Source organism: Aegilops tauschii, chromosome 7 (assembly GCF_002575655.3).
Source record: "Aegilops tauschii subsp. strangulata cultivar AL8/78 chromosome 7, Aet v6.0, whole genome shotgun sequence".
NCBI lineage: Eukaryota > Viridiplantae > Streptophyta > Magnoliopsida > Poales > Poaceae > Aegilops > Aegilops tauschii.
In genome coordinates this window covers 602,307,272-602,331,308 of record NC_053041.3, presented here as the reverse complement: position 1 = coordinate 602,331,308, position 24,037 = coordinate 602,307,272, and the positions used below count along the sequence as shown (strand labels likewise).

At 43.8% G+C, this 24,037-nt stretch overlaps 2 protein-coding genes and 1 long non-coding RNA gene across 6 annotated transcripts; all 3 read left to right on the top strand.

Moving 5' to 3' along the window:
• The first annotated feature begins 11,468 nt into the window (after window positions 1-11,468).
• On the top strand, window positions 11,469-15,622 carry LOC109732011 (uncharacterized). 4 transcript variants are annotated; one of them, XM_020291196.4, is made up of 4 exons: window positions 11,469-11,699; window positions 12,449-12,515; window positions 12,669-12,913; window positions 15,039-15,622. In XM_020291196.4, the coding sequence occupies exons 3-4, from the start codon at window positions 12,731-12,733 to the stop codon at window positions 15,303-15,305; spliced, it is 450 nt and encodes a 149-aa protein (XP_020146785.1). In that variant the 5' UTR covers window positions 11,469-11,699; window positions 12,449-12,515; window positions 12,669-12,730; the 3' UTR covers window positions 15,306-15,622. The 4 variants fall into 4 exon arrangements, with proteins under 4 accessions (XP_020146785.1, XP_040250889.1, XP_040250890.1 ...); XM_040394955.3 differs by having other exon boundaries at window positions 11,490-11,699; window positions 12,677-12,913; XM_040394956.3 differs by having other exon boundaries at window positions 11,503-11,699; window positions 12,440-12,515; window positions 12,677-12,913.
• A 1,095-nt stretch (window positions 15,623-16,717) lies between these two features.
• On the top strand, window positions 16,718-20,710 carry LOC109732010 (glutaredoxin-C8). The gene is made up of 4 exons (XM_020291195.3): window positions 16,718-17,016; window positions 20,021-20,100; window positions 20,312-20,410; window positions 20,511-20,710. Exons 1-4 carry the CDS (start codon window positions 16,859-16,861, stop codon window positions 20,579-20,581), a joined length of 408 nt encoding a protein of 135 aa, XP_020146784.1. The 5' UTR covers window positions 16,718-16,858; the 3' UTR covers window positions 20,582-20,710.
• Window positions 20,711-21,912: 1,202 nt separating this feature from the next.
• Window positions 21,913-23,120, top strand: LOC141026464 (uncharacterized). Its single transcript, XR_012188653.1, has 2 exons — window positions 21,913-22,473; window positions 22,564-23,120. It is a non-coding gene; the product is annotated as an uncharacterized lncRNA (long non-coding RNA).
• The last annotated feature ends 917 nt before the right edge of the window (window positions 23,121-24,037 follow it).

The window sequence follows — 24,037 nt, the reverse complement described above, 5'->3', positions numbered from 1 at the left end:
TACATGGATCTCATCTCATATTTCATGGCCTCAAGCCATTTTGCGGAATCTGGGCTTACCATCGCTTCTTCATAGTTTGTAGGTTCGTCATGGTCTAGTAACATAACCTCCAGAACAGGATTACCGTACCACTCTGGTGCGGATCTTACTATGGTTGACCTACGAGGTTCAGTAATAACTTGATCTGAAGTTCCATGATCATCATCATTAACTTCCTCGCTAATTGGTATAGGCGTCACAGAAACTGGTTTCTGCGATGAACTACTTTCCAATAAGGGAGCATGTACAATTACCTCATCAAGTTCTACTTTCCTCCCACTCACTTCTTTTGAGAGAAACTCCTTCTCTAGAAAGGATCCATTCTGAGCAACGAATGTCTTGCCTTCGGATCTGTGATAGAAGGTGTACTCAACTGTCTCCTTTGGGTATCCTATGAAGACACATTTCTCCGATTTGGGTTTGAGCTTATCAGGATGAAACTTTTTCACATAAGCATCGCAACCCCAAATTTTAAGAAATGACAACTTTGGTTTCTTGCCAAACCACAGTTCATAAGATGTCGTCTCAACGGATTTAGATGGTACCCTATTTAACGTGAATGCAGCTGTCTCTAATGCATAACCCCAAAACGATAGTGGTAGATCGGTAAGAGACATCATATATCGCACCATATCTAATAAAGTACGGTTACGATGTTCGGACACACCATTACACTGTGGTGTTACAGGTGGCGTGAGTAGTGAAACTATTTCACATTGTTTTAACTGAAGGCCAAACTCGTAACTCAAATACTCTTCTCCACGATCAGATCGTAGAAACTTTATTTTCTTGTTACGATGATTTTCCACTTCACTCTGAAATTATATGAAATTTTCAAATGTTTCAGACTTCTGTTTCATTAAGTAGATATACCCATATCTGCTCAAATCATTTGTGAAGGTCAGAAAATAATGATACCTGCTACGAGCCTCAATATTCATCAGACCACATACATTTGAATGTATGATTTCCAACAAATCTGTTGCTCTCTCCATAGTTCCGGAGAATGGCGTTTTAGTCATCTTGCCCATGAGGCACGGTTCGCAAGCATCAAGTGATTCATAATCAAGTGATTCCAAAATCCCATCAGTATGGAGTTTCTTCATGCGCTTTACACCAATATGACCTAAACGGCAGTGCCACAAATAAGTTGCACTATCATTATTAACTTTGCATCTTTTGGCTTCATTATTATGAATATGTGTATCACTACGATCGAGATCCAACAAACCATTTTATTGGGTGTATGACCATAGAAGGTTTTATTCATGTAAACAGAACAACAATTATTCTCTAATTTAAATGAATAACTGTATTGCAACAAACATGATCAAATCATATTCATGCTCAACGCAAACACCAAATAACACTTATTTAGTTTCAACACTAATCCCGAAAGTATAGGGAGTGTGCGATGATGATCATATCAATCTTGGAACTCCTTCCAACACACATCGTCACCTCGCCTTTTACTAGTCTCTGTTTATTCTGCAACTCCCGTTTCGAGTTACTACTCTTAGCAACTGAACCAGTATCAAATGCCGAGGGGTTGCTATAAACACTAGTAAAGTACACATATATAACATGTATATCCAATATACCTTTGTTCACTTTGCCATCCTTCTTATCCACCAAATACTTGGGGTAGTTCCGCTTCCAGTGACCAGTCCCTTTGCAGTAGAAGCACTTAGTCTCAGGCTTAGGACCAGACTTAGGCTTCTTCACTTGAGCAGCAACTTGCTTGCCGTTCTTCTTGAAGTTCCCCTTCTTCCCTTTGCCCTTTTCTTGAAACTAGTGGTCTCGTCAACCATCAACACTTGATGTTTTTCTTGATTTCTACCTTCGTCGATTTCAGCATCACGAAGAGCTCGGGAATAACTTTCGTCATCCCTTGCATACTATAGTTCATCACGAAGTTCTACTAACTTGGTGATGGTGACTAGAGAATTCTGTCAATCACTATTTTATCTGGAAGATTAACTCCCACTTGATTCAAGCGATTGTAGTACCCAGACAATCTGAGCACATGCTCACTGCTTGAGCTATTCTCCTCCTTCTTTTAGCTATAGAACTTGTTGGAGACTTCATTTCTCTCAACTCGGGTATTTGCTTGAAATATTAACTTCAACTCCTGGAACATCTCATATGGTCCATGACATTCAAAACGTCTTTGAAGTCCCGATTCTAAGCCGTTAAGCATGGTGCACTAAACTATCAAGTGGTCATCATATTGAGCTAGCCAAACGTTCATAACGTCTGCATCTGCTCCTGCAATAGGTATGTCACCTAGCGGTGCATCAAGGACATAATTCTTCTGTGCAGCAATGAGGATAATCCTCAGATCACGGATCCAATCCGCATCTTTGCTACTAACATCTTTCAACATAATTTTTCTCTAGGAACATATCAAAAATAAACACAGGGAAGCAACAACGCGAGCTATTGATCTACAACATAATTTGCAAAATACTATCAGGACTAAGTTCATGATAAATTTAAGTTCAATTAATCATATTACTTAAGAACTCCCACTTAGATAGACATCCCTCTAATCCTCTAAGTGATCACGTGATCCATATCAACTAAACCATGTCCGATCATCACGTGAGATGGAGTAGTTTCAATGGTGAACATCACTATGTTGATCATATCTACTATATGATTCACGCTCGACCTTTCGGTCTCCGTGTTCCGAGGCCATATCTGTTATATGCTAGGCTCGTCAAGTTTAACCTGAGTATTCCGCGTGTGCAACTGTTTTGCACCCGTTGTATTTGAACGTAGAGCCTATCACACCCGATCATCACGTGGTGTCTCAGCACGAAGAACTTTTGCAATGGTGCATACTCAGGGAGAACACTTATACTTTGATAGATTAGTGAGGGATCACCTTATAATGCTACCGTCAATCAAAGCAAGATAAGATGCATAAAAGATAAACATCACATGCAATCAATATAAGTGATATGATATGGCCATCATCATCTTGTGCTTGTGATCTCCATCTCCGAAGCACCGTCATGATCACCATCGTCACCGGCGCGACACCTTGATCTCCATCGTAGCATCGTTGTCGTCTCGCCAATCTTATGCTTCTATGACTATCGCTACCGCTTAGTGATAAAGTAAAGCATTATAGGGCGATTGCATTGCATACAATGAAGCGACAACCATATGGCTCCTGCCAGTTGCCGATAACTCGGTTACAAAACATGATCATCTCATACAATAAATTTAGCATCATGCTTTGACCATATCACATCACAACATGCCCTGCAAAAACAAGTTAGACGTCCTCTACTTTGTTGTTGCAAGTTTTACGTGGCTACTACGGGCTTAGCAAGAACCGTTCTTACCTACGCATCAAAACCACAACGATAGTTTGTCAAGTTGGTGTTGTTTTAACCTTCGCAAGGACCGGGCGTAGCCACACTCGGTTCAACTAAAGTTGGAGAAACTGACACCCGCCAGCCACCTCTGTGCAAAGCACGTCGGAGGAACCAGTCTCGCGTAAGCGTACGCGTAATGTCGGTCCGGGCCGCTTCATCCAACAATACCGCCGAACCAAAGTATGACATGCTGGTAAGCAGTATGACTTATATCGCCCACAACTCACTTGTGTTCTACTCGTGCATATGACATCTACGCATAAAACCTGGCTCGGATGCCACTGTTGGGGAACGTAGTAATTTCAAAAAAATTCTACGCACACGCAAGATCATGGTGATGCATCGCAACGAGAGGGGAGAGTGTGTCTACGTACCCTCATAGACCGAAAGCGGAAGCGTTAGCACAACGCGGTTGATGTAGTCGTACGTCTTCACGATCCGACCGATCAATTACCGAACGCACGGCACCTCCGAGTTCTGCACACGTTCAACTCGATGACGTCCCTCGAACTCCGATCCAGACGAGCTTTGAGGGAGAGTTCCATCAGCACGACGGCGTGGTGACGATGATGATGTTCTACCAACGCAGGGCTTCGCCTGAGCACCGCTACGATATAATCGAGGTGGAAGGGGGCACCGCACACGGCTAAGAGATCAATTGTTGTGTCTATGGGGTGCCCCCCTGCCCCCGTATATAAAGGAGCAAGGGGGGAGGCGGCCAGCCAAGGAAGAGGGCGCGCCAAGGGGGAGTCCTACTCCCACCGGGAGTAGGACTCCTCCTTTCCTTGTTGGAGTAGGAGAAGGGAAGGGAGAAGGAGAAGGAAGGAAGGGGGCGCCCCCCCTCCCTAGTCCAATTCGGACTAGTCCATGGGGAGGGGTGCGGCCATCCTTTGGGGCCTTTCTCTCCTTTCCCGTATGGCCCATTAAGGCCCAATACGTATTCCCGTAACTCTCCGGTACTCCAAAAAATACCCGAATCACTCGGAACCTTTCCGATGTACAAATATAGTCGTCCAATATATCGATCTTTACGTCTCGACCATTTCGAGACTCCTCGTCATGTCCCTAATCTCATCCGGGACTCTGAACTACCGTCGGTACATCAAAACACATAAACTCATATTATAACCGTCATCAAACTTTAAGCGTGCGGACCCTACGGGTTCGAGAACTATGTACACATGACCGAGACACGTCTCCGGTCAATAACCAATAGCGGAACCTGGATGCTCATATTGGCTCCTACATATTCTACGAAGATCTTTATCGGTCAGACCGCATAACAACATACGTTGTTCCCTTTGTCATCGGTATGTTACTTGCCCGAGATTCGATCGTCGGTATCTCAATACCTAGTTCAATCTCGTTACCGGCAAGTCTCTTTACTCGTTCTGTAATACATCATCCCGCAACTAACTCATTAGTTACAATGCTTGCAAGGCTTATAGTGATGTGCATTACTGAGTGGGCCCAGAGATACCTCTCCGACAATCGGAGTGACAAATCCTAATCTCGAAATACGCCAACCCAACAAGTACCTTTGGAAGCACCTGTAGAGCACTTTTATAATCACCCAGTTACGTTGTGACGTTTGGTAGCACACAAAGTGTTCCTCCGGTAAACGGGAGTTCCATAATCTCATAGTCATAGGAACATGTATAAGTCATGAAGAAAGCAATAGCAGAATACTAAACGATCGTGTGCTAAGCTAACGGAATGGGTCAAGTCAATCACATCATTCTCCTAATGATATGATCCCGTCAATCAAATGACAACTCATGTCTATGGCTAGGAAACATAACCATCTTTGATCAACGAGCTAGTCAAGTAGAGGCATACTAGTGACACTCTGTTTGTCTATGTATTCACACATGTATCATGTTTCCGATTAATACAATTCTAGCATGAATAATAAACATTTATCATGATATAAGGAAATAAATAATAACTTTATTATTGCCTCTAGGGCATATTTCCTTCAATAATGATAGTGCAACTTATTTGTGGCACTGCCGTTTAGGTCATATCGGTGTAAAGCGCATGAAGAAACTCCATACTGATGGACTTTTGGAATCACTTGATTATGAATCACTTGGTACTTGCTAACCGTGCCTCATGGGCAAGATGACTGAAACGTTGTTCTCCGGAACTATGGAGTGAGCAATAGATTTGTTAGAAATCATACATACAGATGTATGTGGTCCGATGAATGTTGAGGCTCGCGGCGGATATCGTTATTTTCTCACCTTCACAGATGATTTGAGCAGATATGGGTATATCTAATTAATGAAACATAAGTCTGAAACATTTGAAAAGTTCAAAGAATTTCAGAGTGAAGTTGAAAATCATCGTAACAAGAAAATAAAGTTTCTACGATTGGGTCGTGGAGGAGAATATTTGAGTTACGAGTTTGGTCTTCATTTGAAAGAATGCGGAATAGTTTCGCAACTCACGCCACCCGGAACACCACAGCGTAATGGTGTGTCCGAACGTCGTAATCGTAATCGTACTTTACTAGATATGGTGCGATCTATGATGTCTCTTACTGATTTACCGCTATCGTTTTGGGGTTATGCTTTAGAGATGGCTGCATTCACGTTAAATAGGACACCATCGAAATCCATTGAGACGATGCCTTATGAACTGTGGTTTGGCAAGAAACCAAAGTTGTCGTTTCTTAAAGTTTGGGGCTGCATGCTTATGTGAAAAAGCTTCAACCTGATAAGCTCGAACCCAAATCGGAAAAATGTGTCTTCATAGGATACCCAAAAAAGACTGTTGGGTACACCTTCTATCACAGATCCGAAGGCAAGACTTTTGTTGCTAAATTTGGAATCTTTCTGGAGAAGGAGTTTCTCTCGAAAGAAGTGAGTGGGAGGAAAGTAGAACTTGATGAGGTAACACCTGCTCCCTTATTGGAAAGCAGTTCATCACATAAACCGGTTTCTATGACACGTACACCAATTAGTGAGGAAGTTAATGATGATGATCATGAAACTTCAGATCAAGTTGTTACTGAACCTCGTAGATCAACCAGAGTAAGATCCGCGCCAGAGTGTTACGGTAATCCTGTTCTGGAAGTCATGTTACTAGACCATGATGAACCTACGAACTATGAAGAAGCGATGGTGAGCCCAGATTCCGCAAAATGGCTTGAGGCCATGAAATCTGAGATGGGATCCATGTATGAGAACAAAGTGTGGACGTTGGTTGACTTGCCCGATGATCGGCAAGCCATTGAGAATAAATGGATCTTCAAGAAGAAGACTGACGCTGACGGTAATGTTACTGTCTATAAAGCTCGACCTGTTGCGAAAGGTTTTCGACAAGTTCAAGGGATTGACTACGATGAGACTTTCTCACCCGTAGCGATGCTTAAGTCTGTCCGAATCATGTTAGCAATTGCCGCATTTTATGATTATGAAATTTGGCAAATGGATGTCAAAATTGCAATCCTGAATGGATTTCTGGAAGAAGAGTTGTATATGATGCAACCGGAAGGTTTTGTTGATCCAAAAGGAGCTAACAAAGTGTGCAAGCTCCAGCGATCCATTTATGGACTGGTGCAAGCCTCTCGGAGTTGGAATAAACGCTTTGATAGTGTGATCAAAGCATTTGGTTTTATACAGACTTTTGGAGAAGCCTGTATTTACAAGAAAGTGAGTGGGAGCTCTGTAGCATTTCTGATATTATATCTAGATGACATATTACTGATTGGAAATGATATAGAATTTCTGGATAGCATAAAGGGGTACTTGAATAAGAGTTTTTCACTGAAGGACCTCGGTGAAGCTGCTTATATATTGGGCATCAAGATCTATAGAGATAGATCAAGACGCTTAATTGGACTTTCACAAAGCACATACCTTGACAAAGTTTTGAAGAAGTTCAAAATGGATCAAGCAAAGAAAGGGTTCTTGCCTATGTTACAAGGTGTGAAGTTGAGTAAGACTGAAGATAGAGAGAAGATGAAAGATGTTCCCTATGCTTTAGCCATAGGCTCTATCATGTATGCAATGCTGTGTACCAGACCTGATGTGTGCCTTGCTATAAGTTTAGCAAGGAGGTACCAAAGTAATCCAGGAGTGGATCACTGGACAGCGGTCAAGAACATCCTGAAATACCTGAAAAGGACTAAGGAATGTTTCTCGTATATGGAGGTGACAAAGAGCTAGTCGTAAATGGTTACGTCGATGCATGCTTTGAAACTGATCCGGACGATTCTAAATCGCAAACCGGATACGTGTTTACATTGAACGGTGGAGCTGTCAGTTGGTGCAGTTCTAAACAAAGCGTTGTGGCGGGATCTACGTGTGAAGCGGAGTACATAGCTGCTTCGGAAGCAGCAAATGAAGGAGTCTGGATGAAGGAGTTCATATCCGATCTAGGTGTCATACCTAGTGCATCGGGTCCAATGAAAATCTTTTGTGACAATACTGGTGCTATTGCCTTGGCGAAGGAATCCAGATTTCACAAGAGAACCAAGCACATCAAGAGACGCTTCAATTCCATCCGGGATCTAGTCCAGGTGGGAGACATAGAAATTTGCAAGATACATACGGATCTGAATGTTGCAGACCCATTGACTAAGCCTCTTCCACGAGCAAAACATGATCAGCACCAAGGCTCCATGGGTGTTAGAATCATTACTATGTAATCTAGATTATTGACTCTAGTGTAAGTGGGAGACTGAAGGAAATATACCCTAGAGGCAATAATAAAGTTATTATTTATTTCCTTATATCATGATAAATGTTTATTATTCATGCTAGAATTGTATTAACCGGAAACATAATACTTGTGTGAATACATAGACATACATAGTGTCTCTAGTATGCCTCTACTTGACTAGCTCGTTGATCGTTATGTTTCCTAGCCATAGACATGAGTTGTCATTTGATTAACGGGATCACATCATTACGAGAATGATGTGATTGACTTGACCCATTCCGTTAGCTTAGCACACGATCGTTTAGTATTCTGCTATTGCTTTCTTCATGACTTATACATGTTCCTATGACTATGAGATTATGCAACTCCCGTTTATCGGAGGAACACTTTGTGTGCTACCAAACGTCACAACATAACTGGGTGATTATAAAGGTGCTCTACAGGTGTCTCCAAAGGTACTTGTTGGGTTGGCGTATTTCGAGATTAGGATTTGTCACTCCGATTGTCGGAGAGGTATCTCTAGGGCCCACTCGGTAATGCACATCACATAAGCCTTGCAAGCATTGCAACTAACGAGTTAGTTGCGGGATGATGTATTACAGAACGAGTAAAGAGACTTGCAGGTAATGAGATTGAACTAGGTATTGAGATACCGACGATCGAATCTCGGGCAAGTAACATACCGATGACAAAGGGAACAACGTATGTTGTTATGCGGTTTGACCGATAAAGATCTTCGTAGAATATGTGGAGCCAATATGAGCATCCAGGTTCCGCTATTGGTTATTGGCCGGAGACGTGTCTCGGTCATGTCTACATAGTTCTCGAACCCGTAGGGTCCGCACGCTTAAAGTTTCGATGACAGTTATATTATGAGTTTATATGTTTCGATGTACCGAAGGTAGTTCGGAGTCCCGGATGTGATCACGGACATGACGAGGAGTCTCGAAATGGTCGAGACATGAAGATTGATATATTGGACGACTATATTCGGACACCGGAATGGTTCCGGAGGTTATCGGATATATACCGGAGTACCGGGGGTTACCGGAACCCCCCTGCGGGGGTTTAATGGGCCTACATGGGCCTTAGTGGAGAAGAGGAGGGGCGGCCAGGGCAGGCCGCGCGCCCCCTCCCCCTCTAGTCCGAATTGGACAAGGAGGGGTGCGGCGCCCCCCTTTCCTTCCTCTCTCCCTCCTCCTTCCCCCCTTCTCCTAATCCAACAAGTAAGGGAGGGAGTCCTACTCCCGGTGGGAGTAGGACTCCTCCTGGCGCGCCCCTCCTGGCCGGCCGCCTCTCCCCGCCCCCCTTGCTCCTTTATATACGGGGGCAGGGGGGCACCCCATAGACACAACAATTGATCATTGATCTTTTAGCCGTGTGCGGTGCCCCCTCCACCATAATCCACCTCGATAATATCGTAGCGGTGCTTAGGCGAAGCCCTGCGTCAGTAGGACATCATCATCGTCACCACGCCGTCGTGCTGACGAAACTCTCCCTCAACACTCGGCTGGATCGGAGTTCGAGGGACGTCATCAAGCTGAACATGTGCTAAACTCGGAGGTGCCGTACATTCGGTACTTGATCGGTCGGATCGTGAAGACGTACGACTACATCAACCGCGTTGTGCTAACGCTTCCGCTTTCGGTCTACGAGGGTACGTGGACAACACTCTCCCCTCTCGTTGCTATGCATCACCATGATCTTGCGTGTGCGTAGGAGTTTTTTTTGAAATTACTACGTTCCCCAACAGTTGCCCCCCCCCCCCCCCCCCCACGCACACACTCACGGAAAACTCTTGCGTGTACCTCTAATGATTAGGCTTGAGTATTTGTGACCTAATTGTACAAGGGAAATGGCCAAATTTCTTCACTTGAATCATTGTTTCAGTAATAGCACTTTGTTCTGAAATTGTACAAGAGCTTTTGAATTTCAATGATAAGTGGCTCGTGTCTCTTAAGAAATCTGAAGAAAAGTGTTTTACACAAGAGTTGCTTCTCTGCAATTTTTCGATTCGCTATTTTTCTAAATTGTACTAGCTTATTTCTGCTCATGTTTATGCAATGGAAGTATACATGAAAGATCTTGCTGAAGAACTACTAATGTTCGCTAACTGACAGAAAAACTACTGCTTATCTCAGTACTAAAACTGTTGTTGTTCGTCTGTAAAACTGCTGCTTATCACAGTAGTAAAACTGATTGAAAAACTGCTGTGTATCTCAGTAGTAAAATTGCTATTGTTTGTTAACAGACTGAAAAACTGATGCTGTTCGAACCTACTGGGTAGCTTATACTCCCTCCGTTTTTAAATATAAGTCTTTTTAAAAAATTTAATATGAACTACATACAGAGCAAAATGAGTGAATCTACATTCTAAAGTATATCTATATACATTTGTATGTAGTCTATATTAAAATATCTAAAAAGACTTATATTTAGGAACGGAGGGAGTGTATCTTAGCAATAAAAGAGCTTCCACACTATTGTCTGTTAACCAGAAAACTGTTTGTTAACTAACTGAAAAATATTAATCATTTGCATTATACAATGCTGCAATTTGTAAAAAAAAATTGTTGTTTGTATTGGTAACTGACTGGAAAAATGTTACTCCGTGCGATCCATATTATTGTCGCAGTTTTTTTTTTTTTTAGATAAAGCAAAGCTTTATTGAACCTTAACGGTGCTCAGGCAAATCGCCTTGAGCACAAACAATCACAAGGGCTGGTACATCGGACTCCCACTCTATGTAGTGGTTTGGTTCATACATGCGCCCAATGGCTGCTAGTTCATGAGCTACATAGTTTGCACTACGCCGACATGCAGAGATTACATGTTTGGAGAACCATAGCTTCAGCTGGAGTTTCGAATCCTCAATAATTGCAGTATAAGGTGATGAGTCGACCTTCTGCAAATCCAGGGCATCGGCCAGAAGCTGGGAATCGGTCTCAAAGATCACCCGTGGCATGCCTAGATCAGCAGCAAGGGCTATAGCTTGTGCCATCGCATGTGCTCCGGCCCCGAAAGCATCACACACGTTGTCCTGGCGACCGGCCCGGGCTGCGATGATGTTTCCTTCTGCATCTCTGGCAATGACCCCCCATCCAGCATGAGATTCTCCCGCTTGAAACGCTCCATCCGAGTTTATCTTGATCGTAGTATCAGGCGGAGGCTGCCAACGTTGCAAGAGTTTATCCTTGGACACTGTCGCAGCTTTAGTACATCTTAAAACGGATCAGAGGGGAGGATTTGTATTTTTTAGTGACTGAAAACAGGCTGAAAAACTGAACTTTGTTTCGGTTGTACTGGGCTGGATGCCTCGTTCGTCAAGTGTGGGAGGCTTTTGCTTGGGATGGATGACGTCCGTTGGATGGCGCGTTTGAATGGCTGATGATCTCTGCCCTTAAGCGAGCCTCCCTCCCCCAAGAGTCCTTCCCTAGCGCGACAGGTATAGGGTTCCTACCCGCCGCCGCCGCCACCACTGCCGGCACGCCGTGCCGCTGCCGGCCGAAGCCTCCGCTGCCCCGCCGCCGGTACAGGATCCCAGCAGCGCCTCCCTCCCTGGAGCAGCCGCTCTACCAGTCCATAGGCAGCAGGTAGCAGGTAGCCACCACTCCTTCGTCCTTCGTCCTCCCTCCTTCCTCCCTCACCCCTCCTCTCTCCTTTCCCCCTCTTCAATGTTTTTCCCTTCCTGATTTTTGTATTGGGTGGGTACTTGCTGTAGATCTGATATTGTGAGGATATATATAACGATGATTATTTCCTGATGAGTACTTGCTGCATGATTTTTCGAGTTTACATGTGAGAGCATTTTGCTTCATAGGCGTTTGTGATATGCTTGTAGGGCCAAATGTTTACAACTTGTAGCTTGATTTTTTTAGATGAGCAAATATTTTGGTTTAAACATGTTAGCAGTGAAACATGCAATGATTGACGATATATGAAAAGGAAAAAGATTAAGTTGTTTTATCTGCACCTGAAATCAAAGCTTAGCAGTAACATGCAATTTGAGAGAGCACAAGCTTTGTCTTGGTTATACTGGCCGAAATTGGTGCGCACATTAGTACTAGTGGTATTGTTGGCATGATAGACATCCCAAATCTTGTTTATGATTGGGAATATAGTGCTACCGTTATGCTGTGTTGTTGATTTTAACAGTCAGACCTAAAATATTGCCGTTTAAAGAGATTGTTTCTCCTTTTGCATGTTAGCTGACTGATTTTCAGGTTCCACCTTTCGTGTTATGCCATGATAGATGTACAACTAACTAGTGATTTGATTTGATGCTCCATATTCATTTTACACTTACTGAAAGTCGAATTCTACCACTTTGGAACTTGGAGTTGGAACAGGGCATCAACATTGTCAGTTGGAGGGGCTTGGAGCTGCTTCGGCATCCACAGTAGAGCAAACAAGAAGGTAATCAGCTGTTCTGATCCTAGCTTCTATACTTTTTTTGTGAATCAAAAAATATTAAAATGAATCCCCGTATTGGCGCTTTTCAAAAATTCTGAATTTACATATCCGTCTCGGCCTGATACTGATACACGTATCCATATCGGTGCATTTTAGAGAACCAGTGAGCGCGAGGTACAGGCTCGCCGAGGGAGAGGCAAAGAGGAGTTGCGGGGAAGATGCCGCTGTACGACTGCATGCTGATGGTGAAACCGATGGTGACCAAGGAGGCCATAGCGGAGCTTGTGGCGCGGGTGGCGGGGCGCGCCTACCAGCGCAACGGCGTTGTCACCGAGCTCAAATCCTTTGGCAAAGTACACCTCGGCTACGGCATCAGGAAGCTTGACGGCCGTCACTTCCAGGTCTGCCCCGGTTTGCCACTCGTTATTTGTACTCCTCGATCAAAGCCTCGTATTCCCCGTGTGATGTGCCTCGTGACAGCGCGGAGCGTGCCGATCTGATTCGTTCGGCTAGATTGGTGCGTATATGAAGAAATGTTTAAGTTGGTATGAGTGTTTAGGCCTTTAGCGTTTTGGGTCTTGGTGATGGGTGGTGCCTTTGACATGCTCGATGAAATGTCCAAGTAGGTTTGGCCGTTGGTTTTTAGAATGCTCGTGGGTATTGACCTCGGTGTCATCGATAGAGTGCCTTAGTAGATAATTTGTTTAGGTTCAGATCATTCTATTGATTCCAGTTAGTGTTTTAAATCAGAACTCAGGATTGCACTGGTCGAGTGGCTCGCACTGTGATCTGTTTGCTTTGAATACTGAATAGAAGGGTATGGTGCTTGGATCTTTGATTTTCTGGGGTTTAAAAGTATTCTTGGTATAGCATTGCCCTTCTGCTCACCCCTTTTTACGATCCTTTTGGCTGCCACACTTTGGCCACCAACCACAGTTCCGGCAAGCTCACCAATCGGGCTTGCTTACATATCACTGCCGCCATAGCTCCAGCTTAGCTGACACCTCTGCTTCTCCCACCTCCAGTGCCGCACATGGTTCTTTGTCCCAAGCAGTGGTGTTAATTTCTTTGGCGGTTCAAATGGCCAACACGCAGGAACGTCACTGACCCCAAGGAGTCGAATCACTGGAAGTATGAGCCTGTCCATGACCACATTCTTTGTACTCAAGACGGTTTCAGCACCTTTTTTTACTCCATATCCTTGGAGATCCTTGATATTATCGTGCAGCTGAATGACACTGCTTGCTTCTTCTGGAAGCACTCAAGGGCTTTATTTGGTGACAAGAAACAGGTCTTTTCTAATCACGGAACACGAGATAGCATGCACAGGAGAAGAATTTAGGGAAAGATAGTACTTTTGCTATCTATATCGAGAACAAGTTTCACTCTTCCCATTGCTTGAACACACCTGCCATTATGACAACCTTTGCAGCATGGTCAGCCTGTCTGAGACAGGATGTTCAGTTGGAACACGTCGCGAGGCCTCAGCCCCTGAAATTCTTGACCTCGATAAAGGCTGCTTTGTCAATTTTCAGGTTGAGACCCTGTAACACTTTTAGCACAAGCATCTTAGTGGAGAAGGGCTGATCACTGTCACAAAGACTATTGGGGAGTGTAGAAAAACAATATATTGTTAATGTTCTTGAACAGAACTTTGGAGGCATTATGCCTTCTCAGGTTCCTTACTCTACAGGCTTCTGAGTGATCATTATTGAGGTTATATTTTTTTTCCTTTGATGTGCAGGCTATCCTTTCTCACTTATATACCATGTTTTTTTGTTACTGTATCTTTTCATGCAATCTCACTTTTTGTATGTGAATCTGACTTGAGTCATTACCTTCTCATGCGAGATTAGTTTGTGAGTTACTGAATAATTAACAGTGGTTGGCCGATTGGAATGCGCTTTAACTTTGACAAATTGTGAACACACCATTTCCAGTATATCTTGTATTATCGCATCCTCGTCTTTTGAAGTTTGTAGTTCAGCCTTTGTTTTGAAATAACTCGTCAACTTCCATACAGTGAGTGCTATGTCAGTCTGACTAAGGATTGCAGTGATGCATCAGTTAACTGGTTGTAACTTTCCACCTGTACCAAATTGTGATGGACCCAGTAGCAGTCTGGGTGTAAACATTTTTTTTCCTGCAACTCTTCAATAAAACCTTCAACCAAACAGTTTGAAAATGAAATGCAGCGCCGTGAGAATGTCCGTATAAATCCACCCCCCCCCCCCCCCCCCCCCCCCCCCCCCCCCCCCAAAACTCTCTGATAAACCTTGGACCAAATAGTGAGAAAAGTAAATTACAGCACCCATAGAAAAATGGCCAAAGCATCTGGGAGGCACACGGAATGCATCTCAGTGCATTTGAGAATTGTTCTGATACACACCTGGTTAAGTAGTGTTAAATTCCAATCGTTGTTCATTGTCATCTTTCCTTTCGTCTAGCATTGCAGCATAAAGTGTAAACTGATGAATTGCATTGTGTGTGGTCTCCTGGTTTGCTTATGTGCCGTTGTGCTTTCAGGGTCAACTTGTGCAAATGACCATGATGGTGCCACCTTCCTTTACTAAAGAACTGCACTATCTAAACAAGGAGGACCGGCTGCTTCGCTGGTTGGTAGTGAAGCACAGGGATGCGGTGTATGGTCTGGAGTTCATCAACGAGGATGACGGGAGGTACGAGATGGACAGCTTCCGCCGTAAAGCTGCTAGTACTCAAGATGATGATGATGTTGATGAATACGATGACGACGACGACGATGACGACGAGTACGAGGCCGAGGAAGAGTAGATTGGTGGGTGTCTCAAGATATCTGCACTTCCAGATGTGCTCCCTTGAAAGCAGTATCTGTTGTCTTCCCAATATTGTTGACTAGAAAGTAAGTAGGGCAAGAAGTAGAAGAATTGAACTTGGCTGTGTTTTCAAAAGAAGCTGGCGCACCTGAAAGCTGATTTTGCATGTTTTTCCCCATGCATGTATGTAAGCTTCCAATAAGGAACCAACCCATGATCTTATTGGTGATAGCATTATCATCACTAGGTAAGGTTTATGATGTGGTGCTTATTTGCTTTGTCAGAATGAATCCATTGTGAAAGAGATTTGCAAAACATGGGAAACGATGCATACTCCTTGGTACAACAGCATTGGATTGGTTGCAATTTATTCATCAATATAGTAGTATTGGTTGCAATTTATTCATCAATATAGTAGTCTGTACAGAGGGACGCTGATTTTTGGGTAGGAGCATATGCTCCCTAATCATAAATAAATTTTAAAATTATGATTTTTTTTTGTGGATGTTCATATTAGTGTAGCAAGTGTGCCTGGCAATTTTCATGTCATATGGGACAACAGTGCTTCGTCGGTGAAAAAAATTTAACATTTGGAATTCAACTCGCTTTTTATTCATAGGTCAAAATGCTTAAGTTTTTCCCCTGAAAATTTGCATGTGTCATTTGGGTGTGACAATGAAAATGTTTTTTCATTCTTTTTTATATTTATAAAATCCATTTTTGGCACGCAGGAGCATGTGCTCCCTAAGAGCCAAAATGGATTTTCGTCCATACAGAGTGTTAAACTCCCAAAAGCACGCACAGGTACGGAACTAGTAGTAGTACTCCCTCCGTTTTGATTTACACCCCGTATTAGCTCCTAAGTGAAACATTATATAGTTTGACCAAGTTTATCAAAACAATCTAAATTTTCACAATAAAAAATATATGCAGTATGAGAATTTATTGGATAATGATTCTAATGGATTGACATGTGGATGTTATATTTTTTGGTATAAACTTTCAAAGTTTAGAAAGTTTGACCTGAAACAAAGCAAATATGCGAAATAAAAAAAAATGAAGGGAGTAATATCACAGCACAATGGGCGGCCAAGATCAATCGATCAGAAGCCACCTGCCAACCTCAGAACCACGCCAGGATCCCGTCCTCACTGTCCTCTCAATCGCCATCGTCGGTGTCCGAGAAATCTATTCTCTCTGTAAAGAAAATAGAAGACGCTTACAAGAGGAAGTTGCGGTGACAAATGCAATTTTTTTGGTACCACTGACCCATCATCTTTGGTCGGTCGTCACTGATTACCGATAGGCGATAGCTATACATGTCGGACGAAAAAAAAAAGGAGAAGAAACCATTGAAGTCGTATTTGGCCGGCTTTACACAATCCAAGCAAGAAGGCGTACTCCCCTGATTCCGTAACCGCGAGCTGAACACCGGCGTACAGCCTATAGCAAAGGCGTCCACACACCGGAGGGAAGACTCGTCAGACCCCAAACGAACCCCGCCGTCTACTCACCGCGCCTCGACCTCGACCTCGCCGGCGGCGGAGCCAGATGGCGTCGACGACGTTCCGGCGCTTCGGCGTGGCGGCGGCGGCCGCCGCGTTCATCGCGCTCGCGGCCTTCGGATCCGCCTCGGCGTCCAAGACGGCCTTCGTGAAGTCCACCGTCAAGGCCCACGACGTCGTCATCTTCTCCAAGTCCTACTGCCCGTAAGTCCCCTCTCCCTTCCCTCCCCACCCCTCGATCTGCGTCGATCCGCTGCCTGCCTGCCTGCGCCGATGAACTGCGACCTTGGATTTGGATGTGGTTGCTGCGTGTTCTGGTCTCGCTGATCTGACGGTGGCGATGTAGGACATCTAGATTCTAGGGCCTTGCTTAGTGAATTCAGCCCCATGGCCTGGTCAGAAATTTATTTTGGTCAAGGAACAGAGATATTAGTTTCTCCTTTGCAGAATTTCTGTAGTATGGTGATTTATTGCTTCGTTTGAATCGTCCGTACCGTCGAGCGCAGATCCAAACCTTTATCTACTTTGAAACTTACTAGAGCACGGAAAACTGAAATTTGAAGTTCTGAACTTGGTCAAAATTGTTTGGACGAGGAACCAGAGAATAGTCTCTCCTTTCCAGGATCCTACTGTAGTATGGTGATTTCTTGCTTTCTTTTGTACTAAAACCAGAGCCGAAATCGTTTGGACTGTAGACATTCTTGCTCCACTACACCATTACATCACACAAAACCAGAAACAGTTGTGGCAAACATTGGTCTCCTCCAAACTCACAGCAAACCCAGATCATAAGCGCCTCCTAGCTTCACAGTGGAGATGTTGACGAACGCCACCTTCATCCTCTTCATAGGCGATTGTGATGGCGAATTCACTATCTCCAGCGGTGTACTTGGGCTGAGAGTGGGCAACTTTGGTTCCCAGGGTAGCTTGGAGTGAGGCGGAGAGGTGGTGTCAGTGCCAGGATGGTACAGAGCATGCCAAAGACTGTTGGAGGATGACAGGTTGCTCATCTCACCTCCAGCTATCAGATCACATCCTGTCACCCCACCGACAGCAGGTGCGGTCGATTCACATGATTGGAGATCATCTGTGAGAGTGCATTCGCTCTCTTTAGGTGATCCTCTTTGAGCATAATTTGTCACTCTTTTAGAGTAATCGTTATCAGCCACCAAACCTGTTTAATATCAGACCATAATGCATTGTTCAAATCAAAATGTGAGGATTTTTAGTTTTCCAAATGCACCACAGAGCACAAGCACAGGCAGAATCAAGTACAGTATGGTTCTTATTGGCAGGCCAATATCTGGCAATTGACAAGTAATCAGCACCTGGAGGTTTCCCAAAGAAAGATGGGAGTAATTCCCAAACTCTTTGGCCACCACACAATCAAAAAAAAGAGGTGAAAGCTAGTCTCTTGTTCAGAACAGAAAACACAATCTAAAGGCTTGTTTATTTTCCCCTTTTTCAAGATTGTGCCTAGTCATTAATTTACTATGTGAGAGGAGAGGAGCCAGAGAAAGAACTGCACCCGAGGTGGCACTACAATGGAGCAAACAGAGGGAATAAGGACGGGCTGAACACCTCTATTAATGATGCCCCCCCCCCCCCCCCCCCCCCCCCCCCCCCCCGGCAGAATCATACTGCCGAACAAGAGAATTTACGTTGTCATTGAGTGACAAGCCCATGAAACTTTGATCTAAATCATACCATGGCTCTATCTGCTTCAAAATTCTCGAACACGGTAAACCGGATTTTGTATTGTATGAAGATTTAGGCAACAGCTATTTGTTGTTGCCTTGTTGGTACTGAACTGAACAGGAAGATATTATCTGGCCTTACCTGGTGTTAGTGTTCTAAGTTTCTATTTTCTTAAAATTCTTGATACACTACATGATGAGAGAAAGTAGCAGTACTTTTCTACACTGCTTGTTTTATCTGAAACAAGAAAAAGTTCTCTTTGTTCTGGTTTAGTCATTTTAGCGAGCCTCTGGTTTCATGCCATAGATAATGTAGGAGAATCTGGATCTCTACTTTCCTTTTAGAATGCTTTATTAGGTTAGCATTTTGAGTTTGTCCGGTACAAGCTCGAGTCTGATTAGCTCACCAGAACTCTTGCAAGTATAATGAAATAAGCTAAACTTAAATGGTTGTGTGAAGTTCAATACTTGAACGCGAACACTTGTGAAGAGTGCATGGCTATGCGGGGTGGCACTGATATGGTCAGATAATATGAAACTGAAAGGCACTGAGGCAGTCAGATCATGTGCATAATGAATTATGATGATGATGCCCACAGTCGGGGGCGGAGCTGCGGCTGGTTCTACCCGGGCTGTAGCACCGGTCCAGCCCATGGCGTAAATGAGTACGTATTACCGTATTAGGTGTAAGTGCAGAACCAGCTGCGCCATGGCACCACCACCTGGCTGACTGGAGCGACGATATAGTGATCTGTACATCTCTATGACTCCACGCATCCCTTGTGCTAGCACCAGAGATTTATGACTCATGCTTCTTGTCTTTCCCCTCTCAAAATTTCTAATCTCCATAAACCCAGGCATCAGGCGGCAGGCCAGCAGTGATTACCGCTGGCGCTCCAGCGGTACTGATGATACTACGATCAACTCCCCAACCAGCTGTTCTCCAATTTAGCCATTCAGCAAAGGCCAACCCTAGGTTGGTGTGTAAATTTATCCTTGTTTATTCCATCTCGTGAAACCCCAAATATATTGTAACTAGAAAACTAGTCTATCTTTGGATGGATGCATGCTTAATTCTAATTAGACTGTGTTTTATCTTTTGTAATTTCATAATTTGCTAGGAATATGGTGGATAGATAATACCCAAAAGATGCCAGGCACTAGCAAAAGTTTGTAACACAAAGCAGAACACATATTGTGCTGTTAAAGAGAAGAGCAGAGTGAATATGGATGAAATTATTGCCGATCTCTGGCTTCGAAAACCAATTGGTGGGTTTGATCTGGAGATTAGAGATTTATGTTAGTGTGAGTGGTAATATGCTCCTACTATGGTGTGTGTTGTTTGATATTTGGTGAAAAATTTCGCCTATCATAATTTAGCCCCACACCTACTCTGTTCCTGGCTCCGCCGCTGCCCATAGTTGCAGAACCCAACTACTGTCAACTTACCATATTTCAGTGTTTTCGTACTGTCTGAAGGAACAGTATGTTTAAGTACTCAATTTTTGCAGGTACTGTAAAAGGGCAAAGGCTGTGTTTAAGGAACTTGAACTGAAGAAGGACCCATATGTCGTCGAGCTTGATCAGCGAGGTACATCCATTCTCACTAGTTATCTGTATGCGATCATGCTCTTTGTTTATCTATCTGTAAAAGATTTTGCCTTCAATATTATGCTGTTATGTCCCCTATATTCCACAAGTTGGCTCTTAGACCGGAAACACCAACATCCTGAAAATGTCGTAAATCGCTTACAATTCACGGAATTTTTTCAATGAAAAGATTTATTCTGGTTGTGATGCAGAGGATGGTGGGGAAATCCAGGACGCCTTATCCGACATGGTTGGCAGGCGTACTGTTCCTCAGGTTTTTATCCGAGGAAAGCACTTGGGAGGCTCTGATGGTACGTAGTGTTCTGGTACATAGATCAGTTACAACAAGGATTTCTATGAATTCTTGTTCCATCCTGACTCCTACTTTCTATTTTCATGGGGAAAATGCAGATACCGTTGATGCATATGAAAGTGGCGAGCTGGCTAAACTTCTGAATATTAGTGTCAAGGACGATCTTTGAATATCATTTTAGCACAAATATCGTCCTTCTTGTTTCGAGGTTACAAAGGCCTTGCAATGCAACTATGGATTATCATTTTCGCAGAACCCATCACCGGTATTCGTGTTAAAGTATAAACTGTTTTAACCATACTCCGTGGCAATCCCTCGGTTGTTATCTCACAATGTGATTGTTTGGCCCTTGCATACTGATTGATTGCATCTCGAGCACAAACCCCAGATCGTTTCTGCATATCATCATATGCAGCGAATACAGATATGCTTCAATTGTACACAGTTTTTGAAGTACGCAGCCTCTCAATTTTCATTGAATAAAGAATCAACGCTCAGCATCGTGACTTGGGAGGTAAGAATATCTAAGGCCCCGTTTGGATTATCGTTTAGCTCCTAAATACCCCTGTAAGACGGCGAAAGTTACGCTACGGCCGGTAATATACACTGTAAATGAAATCCGGACGTATCAACTTACAGCGATTCCAAGCGGGGCCTAAGTTAGTTTACAAATACACGTCGTCTTTAGTCCAGTCCTATCAGGTTTAAACCCACTAATTCACCACTTTTGGTATTTGTATATTGCCTGAGAAAAGTTTTTAGCTTCAGTCAAATTTTTCCTTCCTCTAACCTGTTGCTCTCTGCCCCATACTTTGGGCCTTGAACAGCCCACGTTCAAAGGCGATAATCGATCCAATTAACAAACACGGTGGGTTTGCCTCAAAAAAAAAAAAAAAAACAGGGGGATCAAATAGGCAGAGGCACATAACATGCGTTCGTTAGCCTAAAAAAAATGTAACATACGTTCGTGCGTGCCTATGTGTGTTTCCATGTGTGATGTGTGTGCTCGCTCGCCCGAGCATGTGTGCTTGCTTACGCGTGTCCGTGTGTCTGTTAACTCGCGTGTGTCCGTTTGCACATGCGCATGTGTGTGATCGAGAGAGATGTGGAAGACCACACTATCAATATTAGTCACAATTCATTTTTATCTAGAGATCACCATTTTAGTTTTCATATTTTTAGTTTTTGAAGAAAAAATAGTCAATTTTTGTTTTTGCTCTGTCTTTTTTCCCCTCTTTTGCGTGTGTTTCTCAAGTTTTTCCTTTGTGTATGTGTCGCTTTCACATTGTTATATTTTTGGGAAACGTTTACTGCCGGCGGACCAGCAAAGTCTTCGGCCGGTCGCGCGTGAGACGTTGGATCGAGGGCAATCAAACGTTCCTGGCTCGCCCACTACCTGTGTGAAACGGTTTCGCGCGTGACGTGTTAGGCTGGTGGGTCCCAGCCACCGATTTCCTCTCTCCTTTTCCTTCTCAACCGGTGCACCCCGCTGCTTCAACCGCCTAGCCTTATCCTTTCATCCTCTTCCTTTTCTTTCTCGTCCGCCATGGATGGCATCTTAGCTCGCACCTTCCCCTCCTTGCGCAGTTTTTCAACCACGAATGCTGTGGGCTGGAACGAGCGGTGCGCGAGCTGGAAAGCAACCGCTGGATGTTGCAGAGGTGGCCGTGGTTTTTGCTGGACCGCGCTGGGTGAGCTGCCATGGTCACCGCATCGATGACCTTTTTGCTGCAACCGGGCATCCACGAGCTGGAACCGGTGCACCCTGCTGCTTCAACCGGCAAAAGGTCTTTGCGCCGTGGGAGATGGATGGCGGGCTGCGGGCTTTTTTTTTTTGCTGCAACCGGCCATCAATTTGCTGGAATAGGCATGAGCTTTTGCTGCCATCGGCCAGCGATTTGCTGGAACCAGACGCGCCCTCACCACCGATGCGCGAAATTTGCTGGAACTAGCTTTTCTTCAAGTCTCCCTGCTGAGTTAGTTTGCTGGAATCAGCGTTTTTTCTGTTGGAACTAGCAATTATTTTTGCTACAATCAACCACTGAAGTTCTCCCTGTTGAGGTTAATTTTGCTGGAACTAATGATTTTTTTTGCTGGAACCTTATAATGATTTTGCTTCAACCGACCACCAATGATTTTATTATTTTTTAGATCTTTTTTTGCTGGGCACGATGGTCCAAGCCGACGATCACGGCGAGCCGGAGGCGAGGCTACGCTGGGGATGCTGCAATCATGGCACCCGCGAGTTGGATCTGGCTGTTTTTAGAGCTTCATCCTTGATGAATCGCGCCTGGAATCAATGGGGCCGTTATGCAATCCCGGCAGCCATGGAGCGGGACCTCGCCGGAGCTCGTCGGGCACGGCTACAACGGCGACGAGGAGGGGTGGTGGTGGTGTGCCCGTGGATCCCCTTGTTTTTCTCTCAAGGAGTGGAAGGAAGAAGAGGACGCAGAGGGGCCAAATCCAACAGTTACGGATGAATTGATCGGGTGGCTGTGCATTGACCGGCCCAAACTTGGGCCGGTCGACCGGCTCCCATCACTGCCCTAAATTTTTTGTTTGAACATCGAGTATTAAACATAAACGTGTACATGCAAGTTCTATGCAATATTTGTGTAAATCGTGTTGTTGTTTGAAAGTTACACAACTATATGGTTCTTGCATATTGTGGAACATTGCAGGTTTTATGCAATCTGTGTGCAAATTTTTGTCATTATTTGTTCTCAGTTTCCATTTTTCATTTCATTTCTTCTTTTAAGCTAATTTTGCCTTTGTTTATATTTTTAATTTTTTGGTGTATTTATTTATTGATGTTTTTCGTTCATTGGATTTTCTCCTATGTTTTGCATGTGAGGACGATTTAATACATTAATCATGTGACACTACTTCACTTTGTGTTAGAAGCTTTAAATAAATTTATTTTCATTATATTTAAAAGTTTAGTGACAATGCTCTTCGTGCAGGGCTAGCGTGAGGTGACGACAACTCATGTACGTCAGCTGCTGGACTCGAGCTTATCTTGGCCGAGTGAATTACCATGAGATTATAATTTTTTATATCATCAAAACACAGCATAAATCCTGCATACATGTGTGGACTGTAATATCAGTAATTTAACTCAAATATGGTGACCAGTACGTATATTTAGAGCAAGCACGCACCGGCAAATGCCTGCTCACTAGACTACATACAAGACACAATAAGAGTGATTACATTTTTGATTCATTCCCTCAGCTTAAAGAAACTGACTGAAATACCAATTTCAGGCAACTTATGTATAGTTTCTCCCCTAATTCACTTCTCTTTAGGGCTGAGCATATGCTGGGATCGTGATAACTCTTGGTTAGGACAAGAAGCTTTTTCAGGATAAAGGAGCATGAACCATGGATGTCGGATGGTGCTCTGCCACATCGACTCTTCGACTCTTCGCTACTTATAATTCGAAAGAACCAAATAAACCATTAATGGTGTGAGCCGTGCTCAAAGAAGACATGAATTGACCATGATATTTGGAAAAGCTCTTGCAGCACAAATAGGTATGAACATAGTGAACCGATTGCTGACACCATCAAAGCTAAACAACTAGTAATAACTTACCCATAAAACAGAGATCGCTTTGAAATTA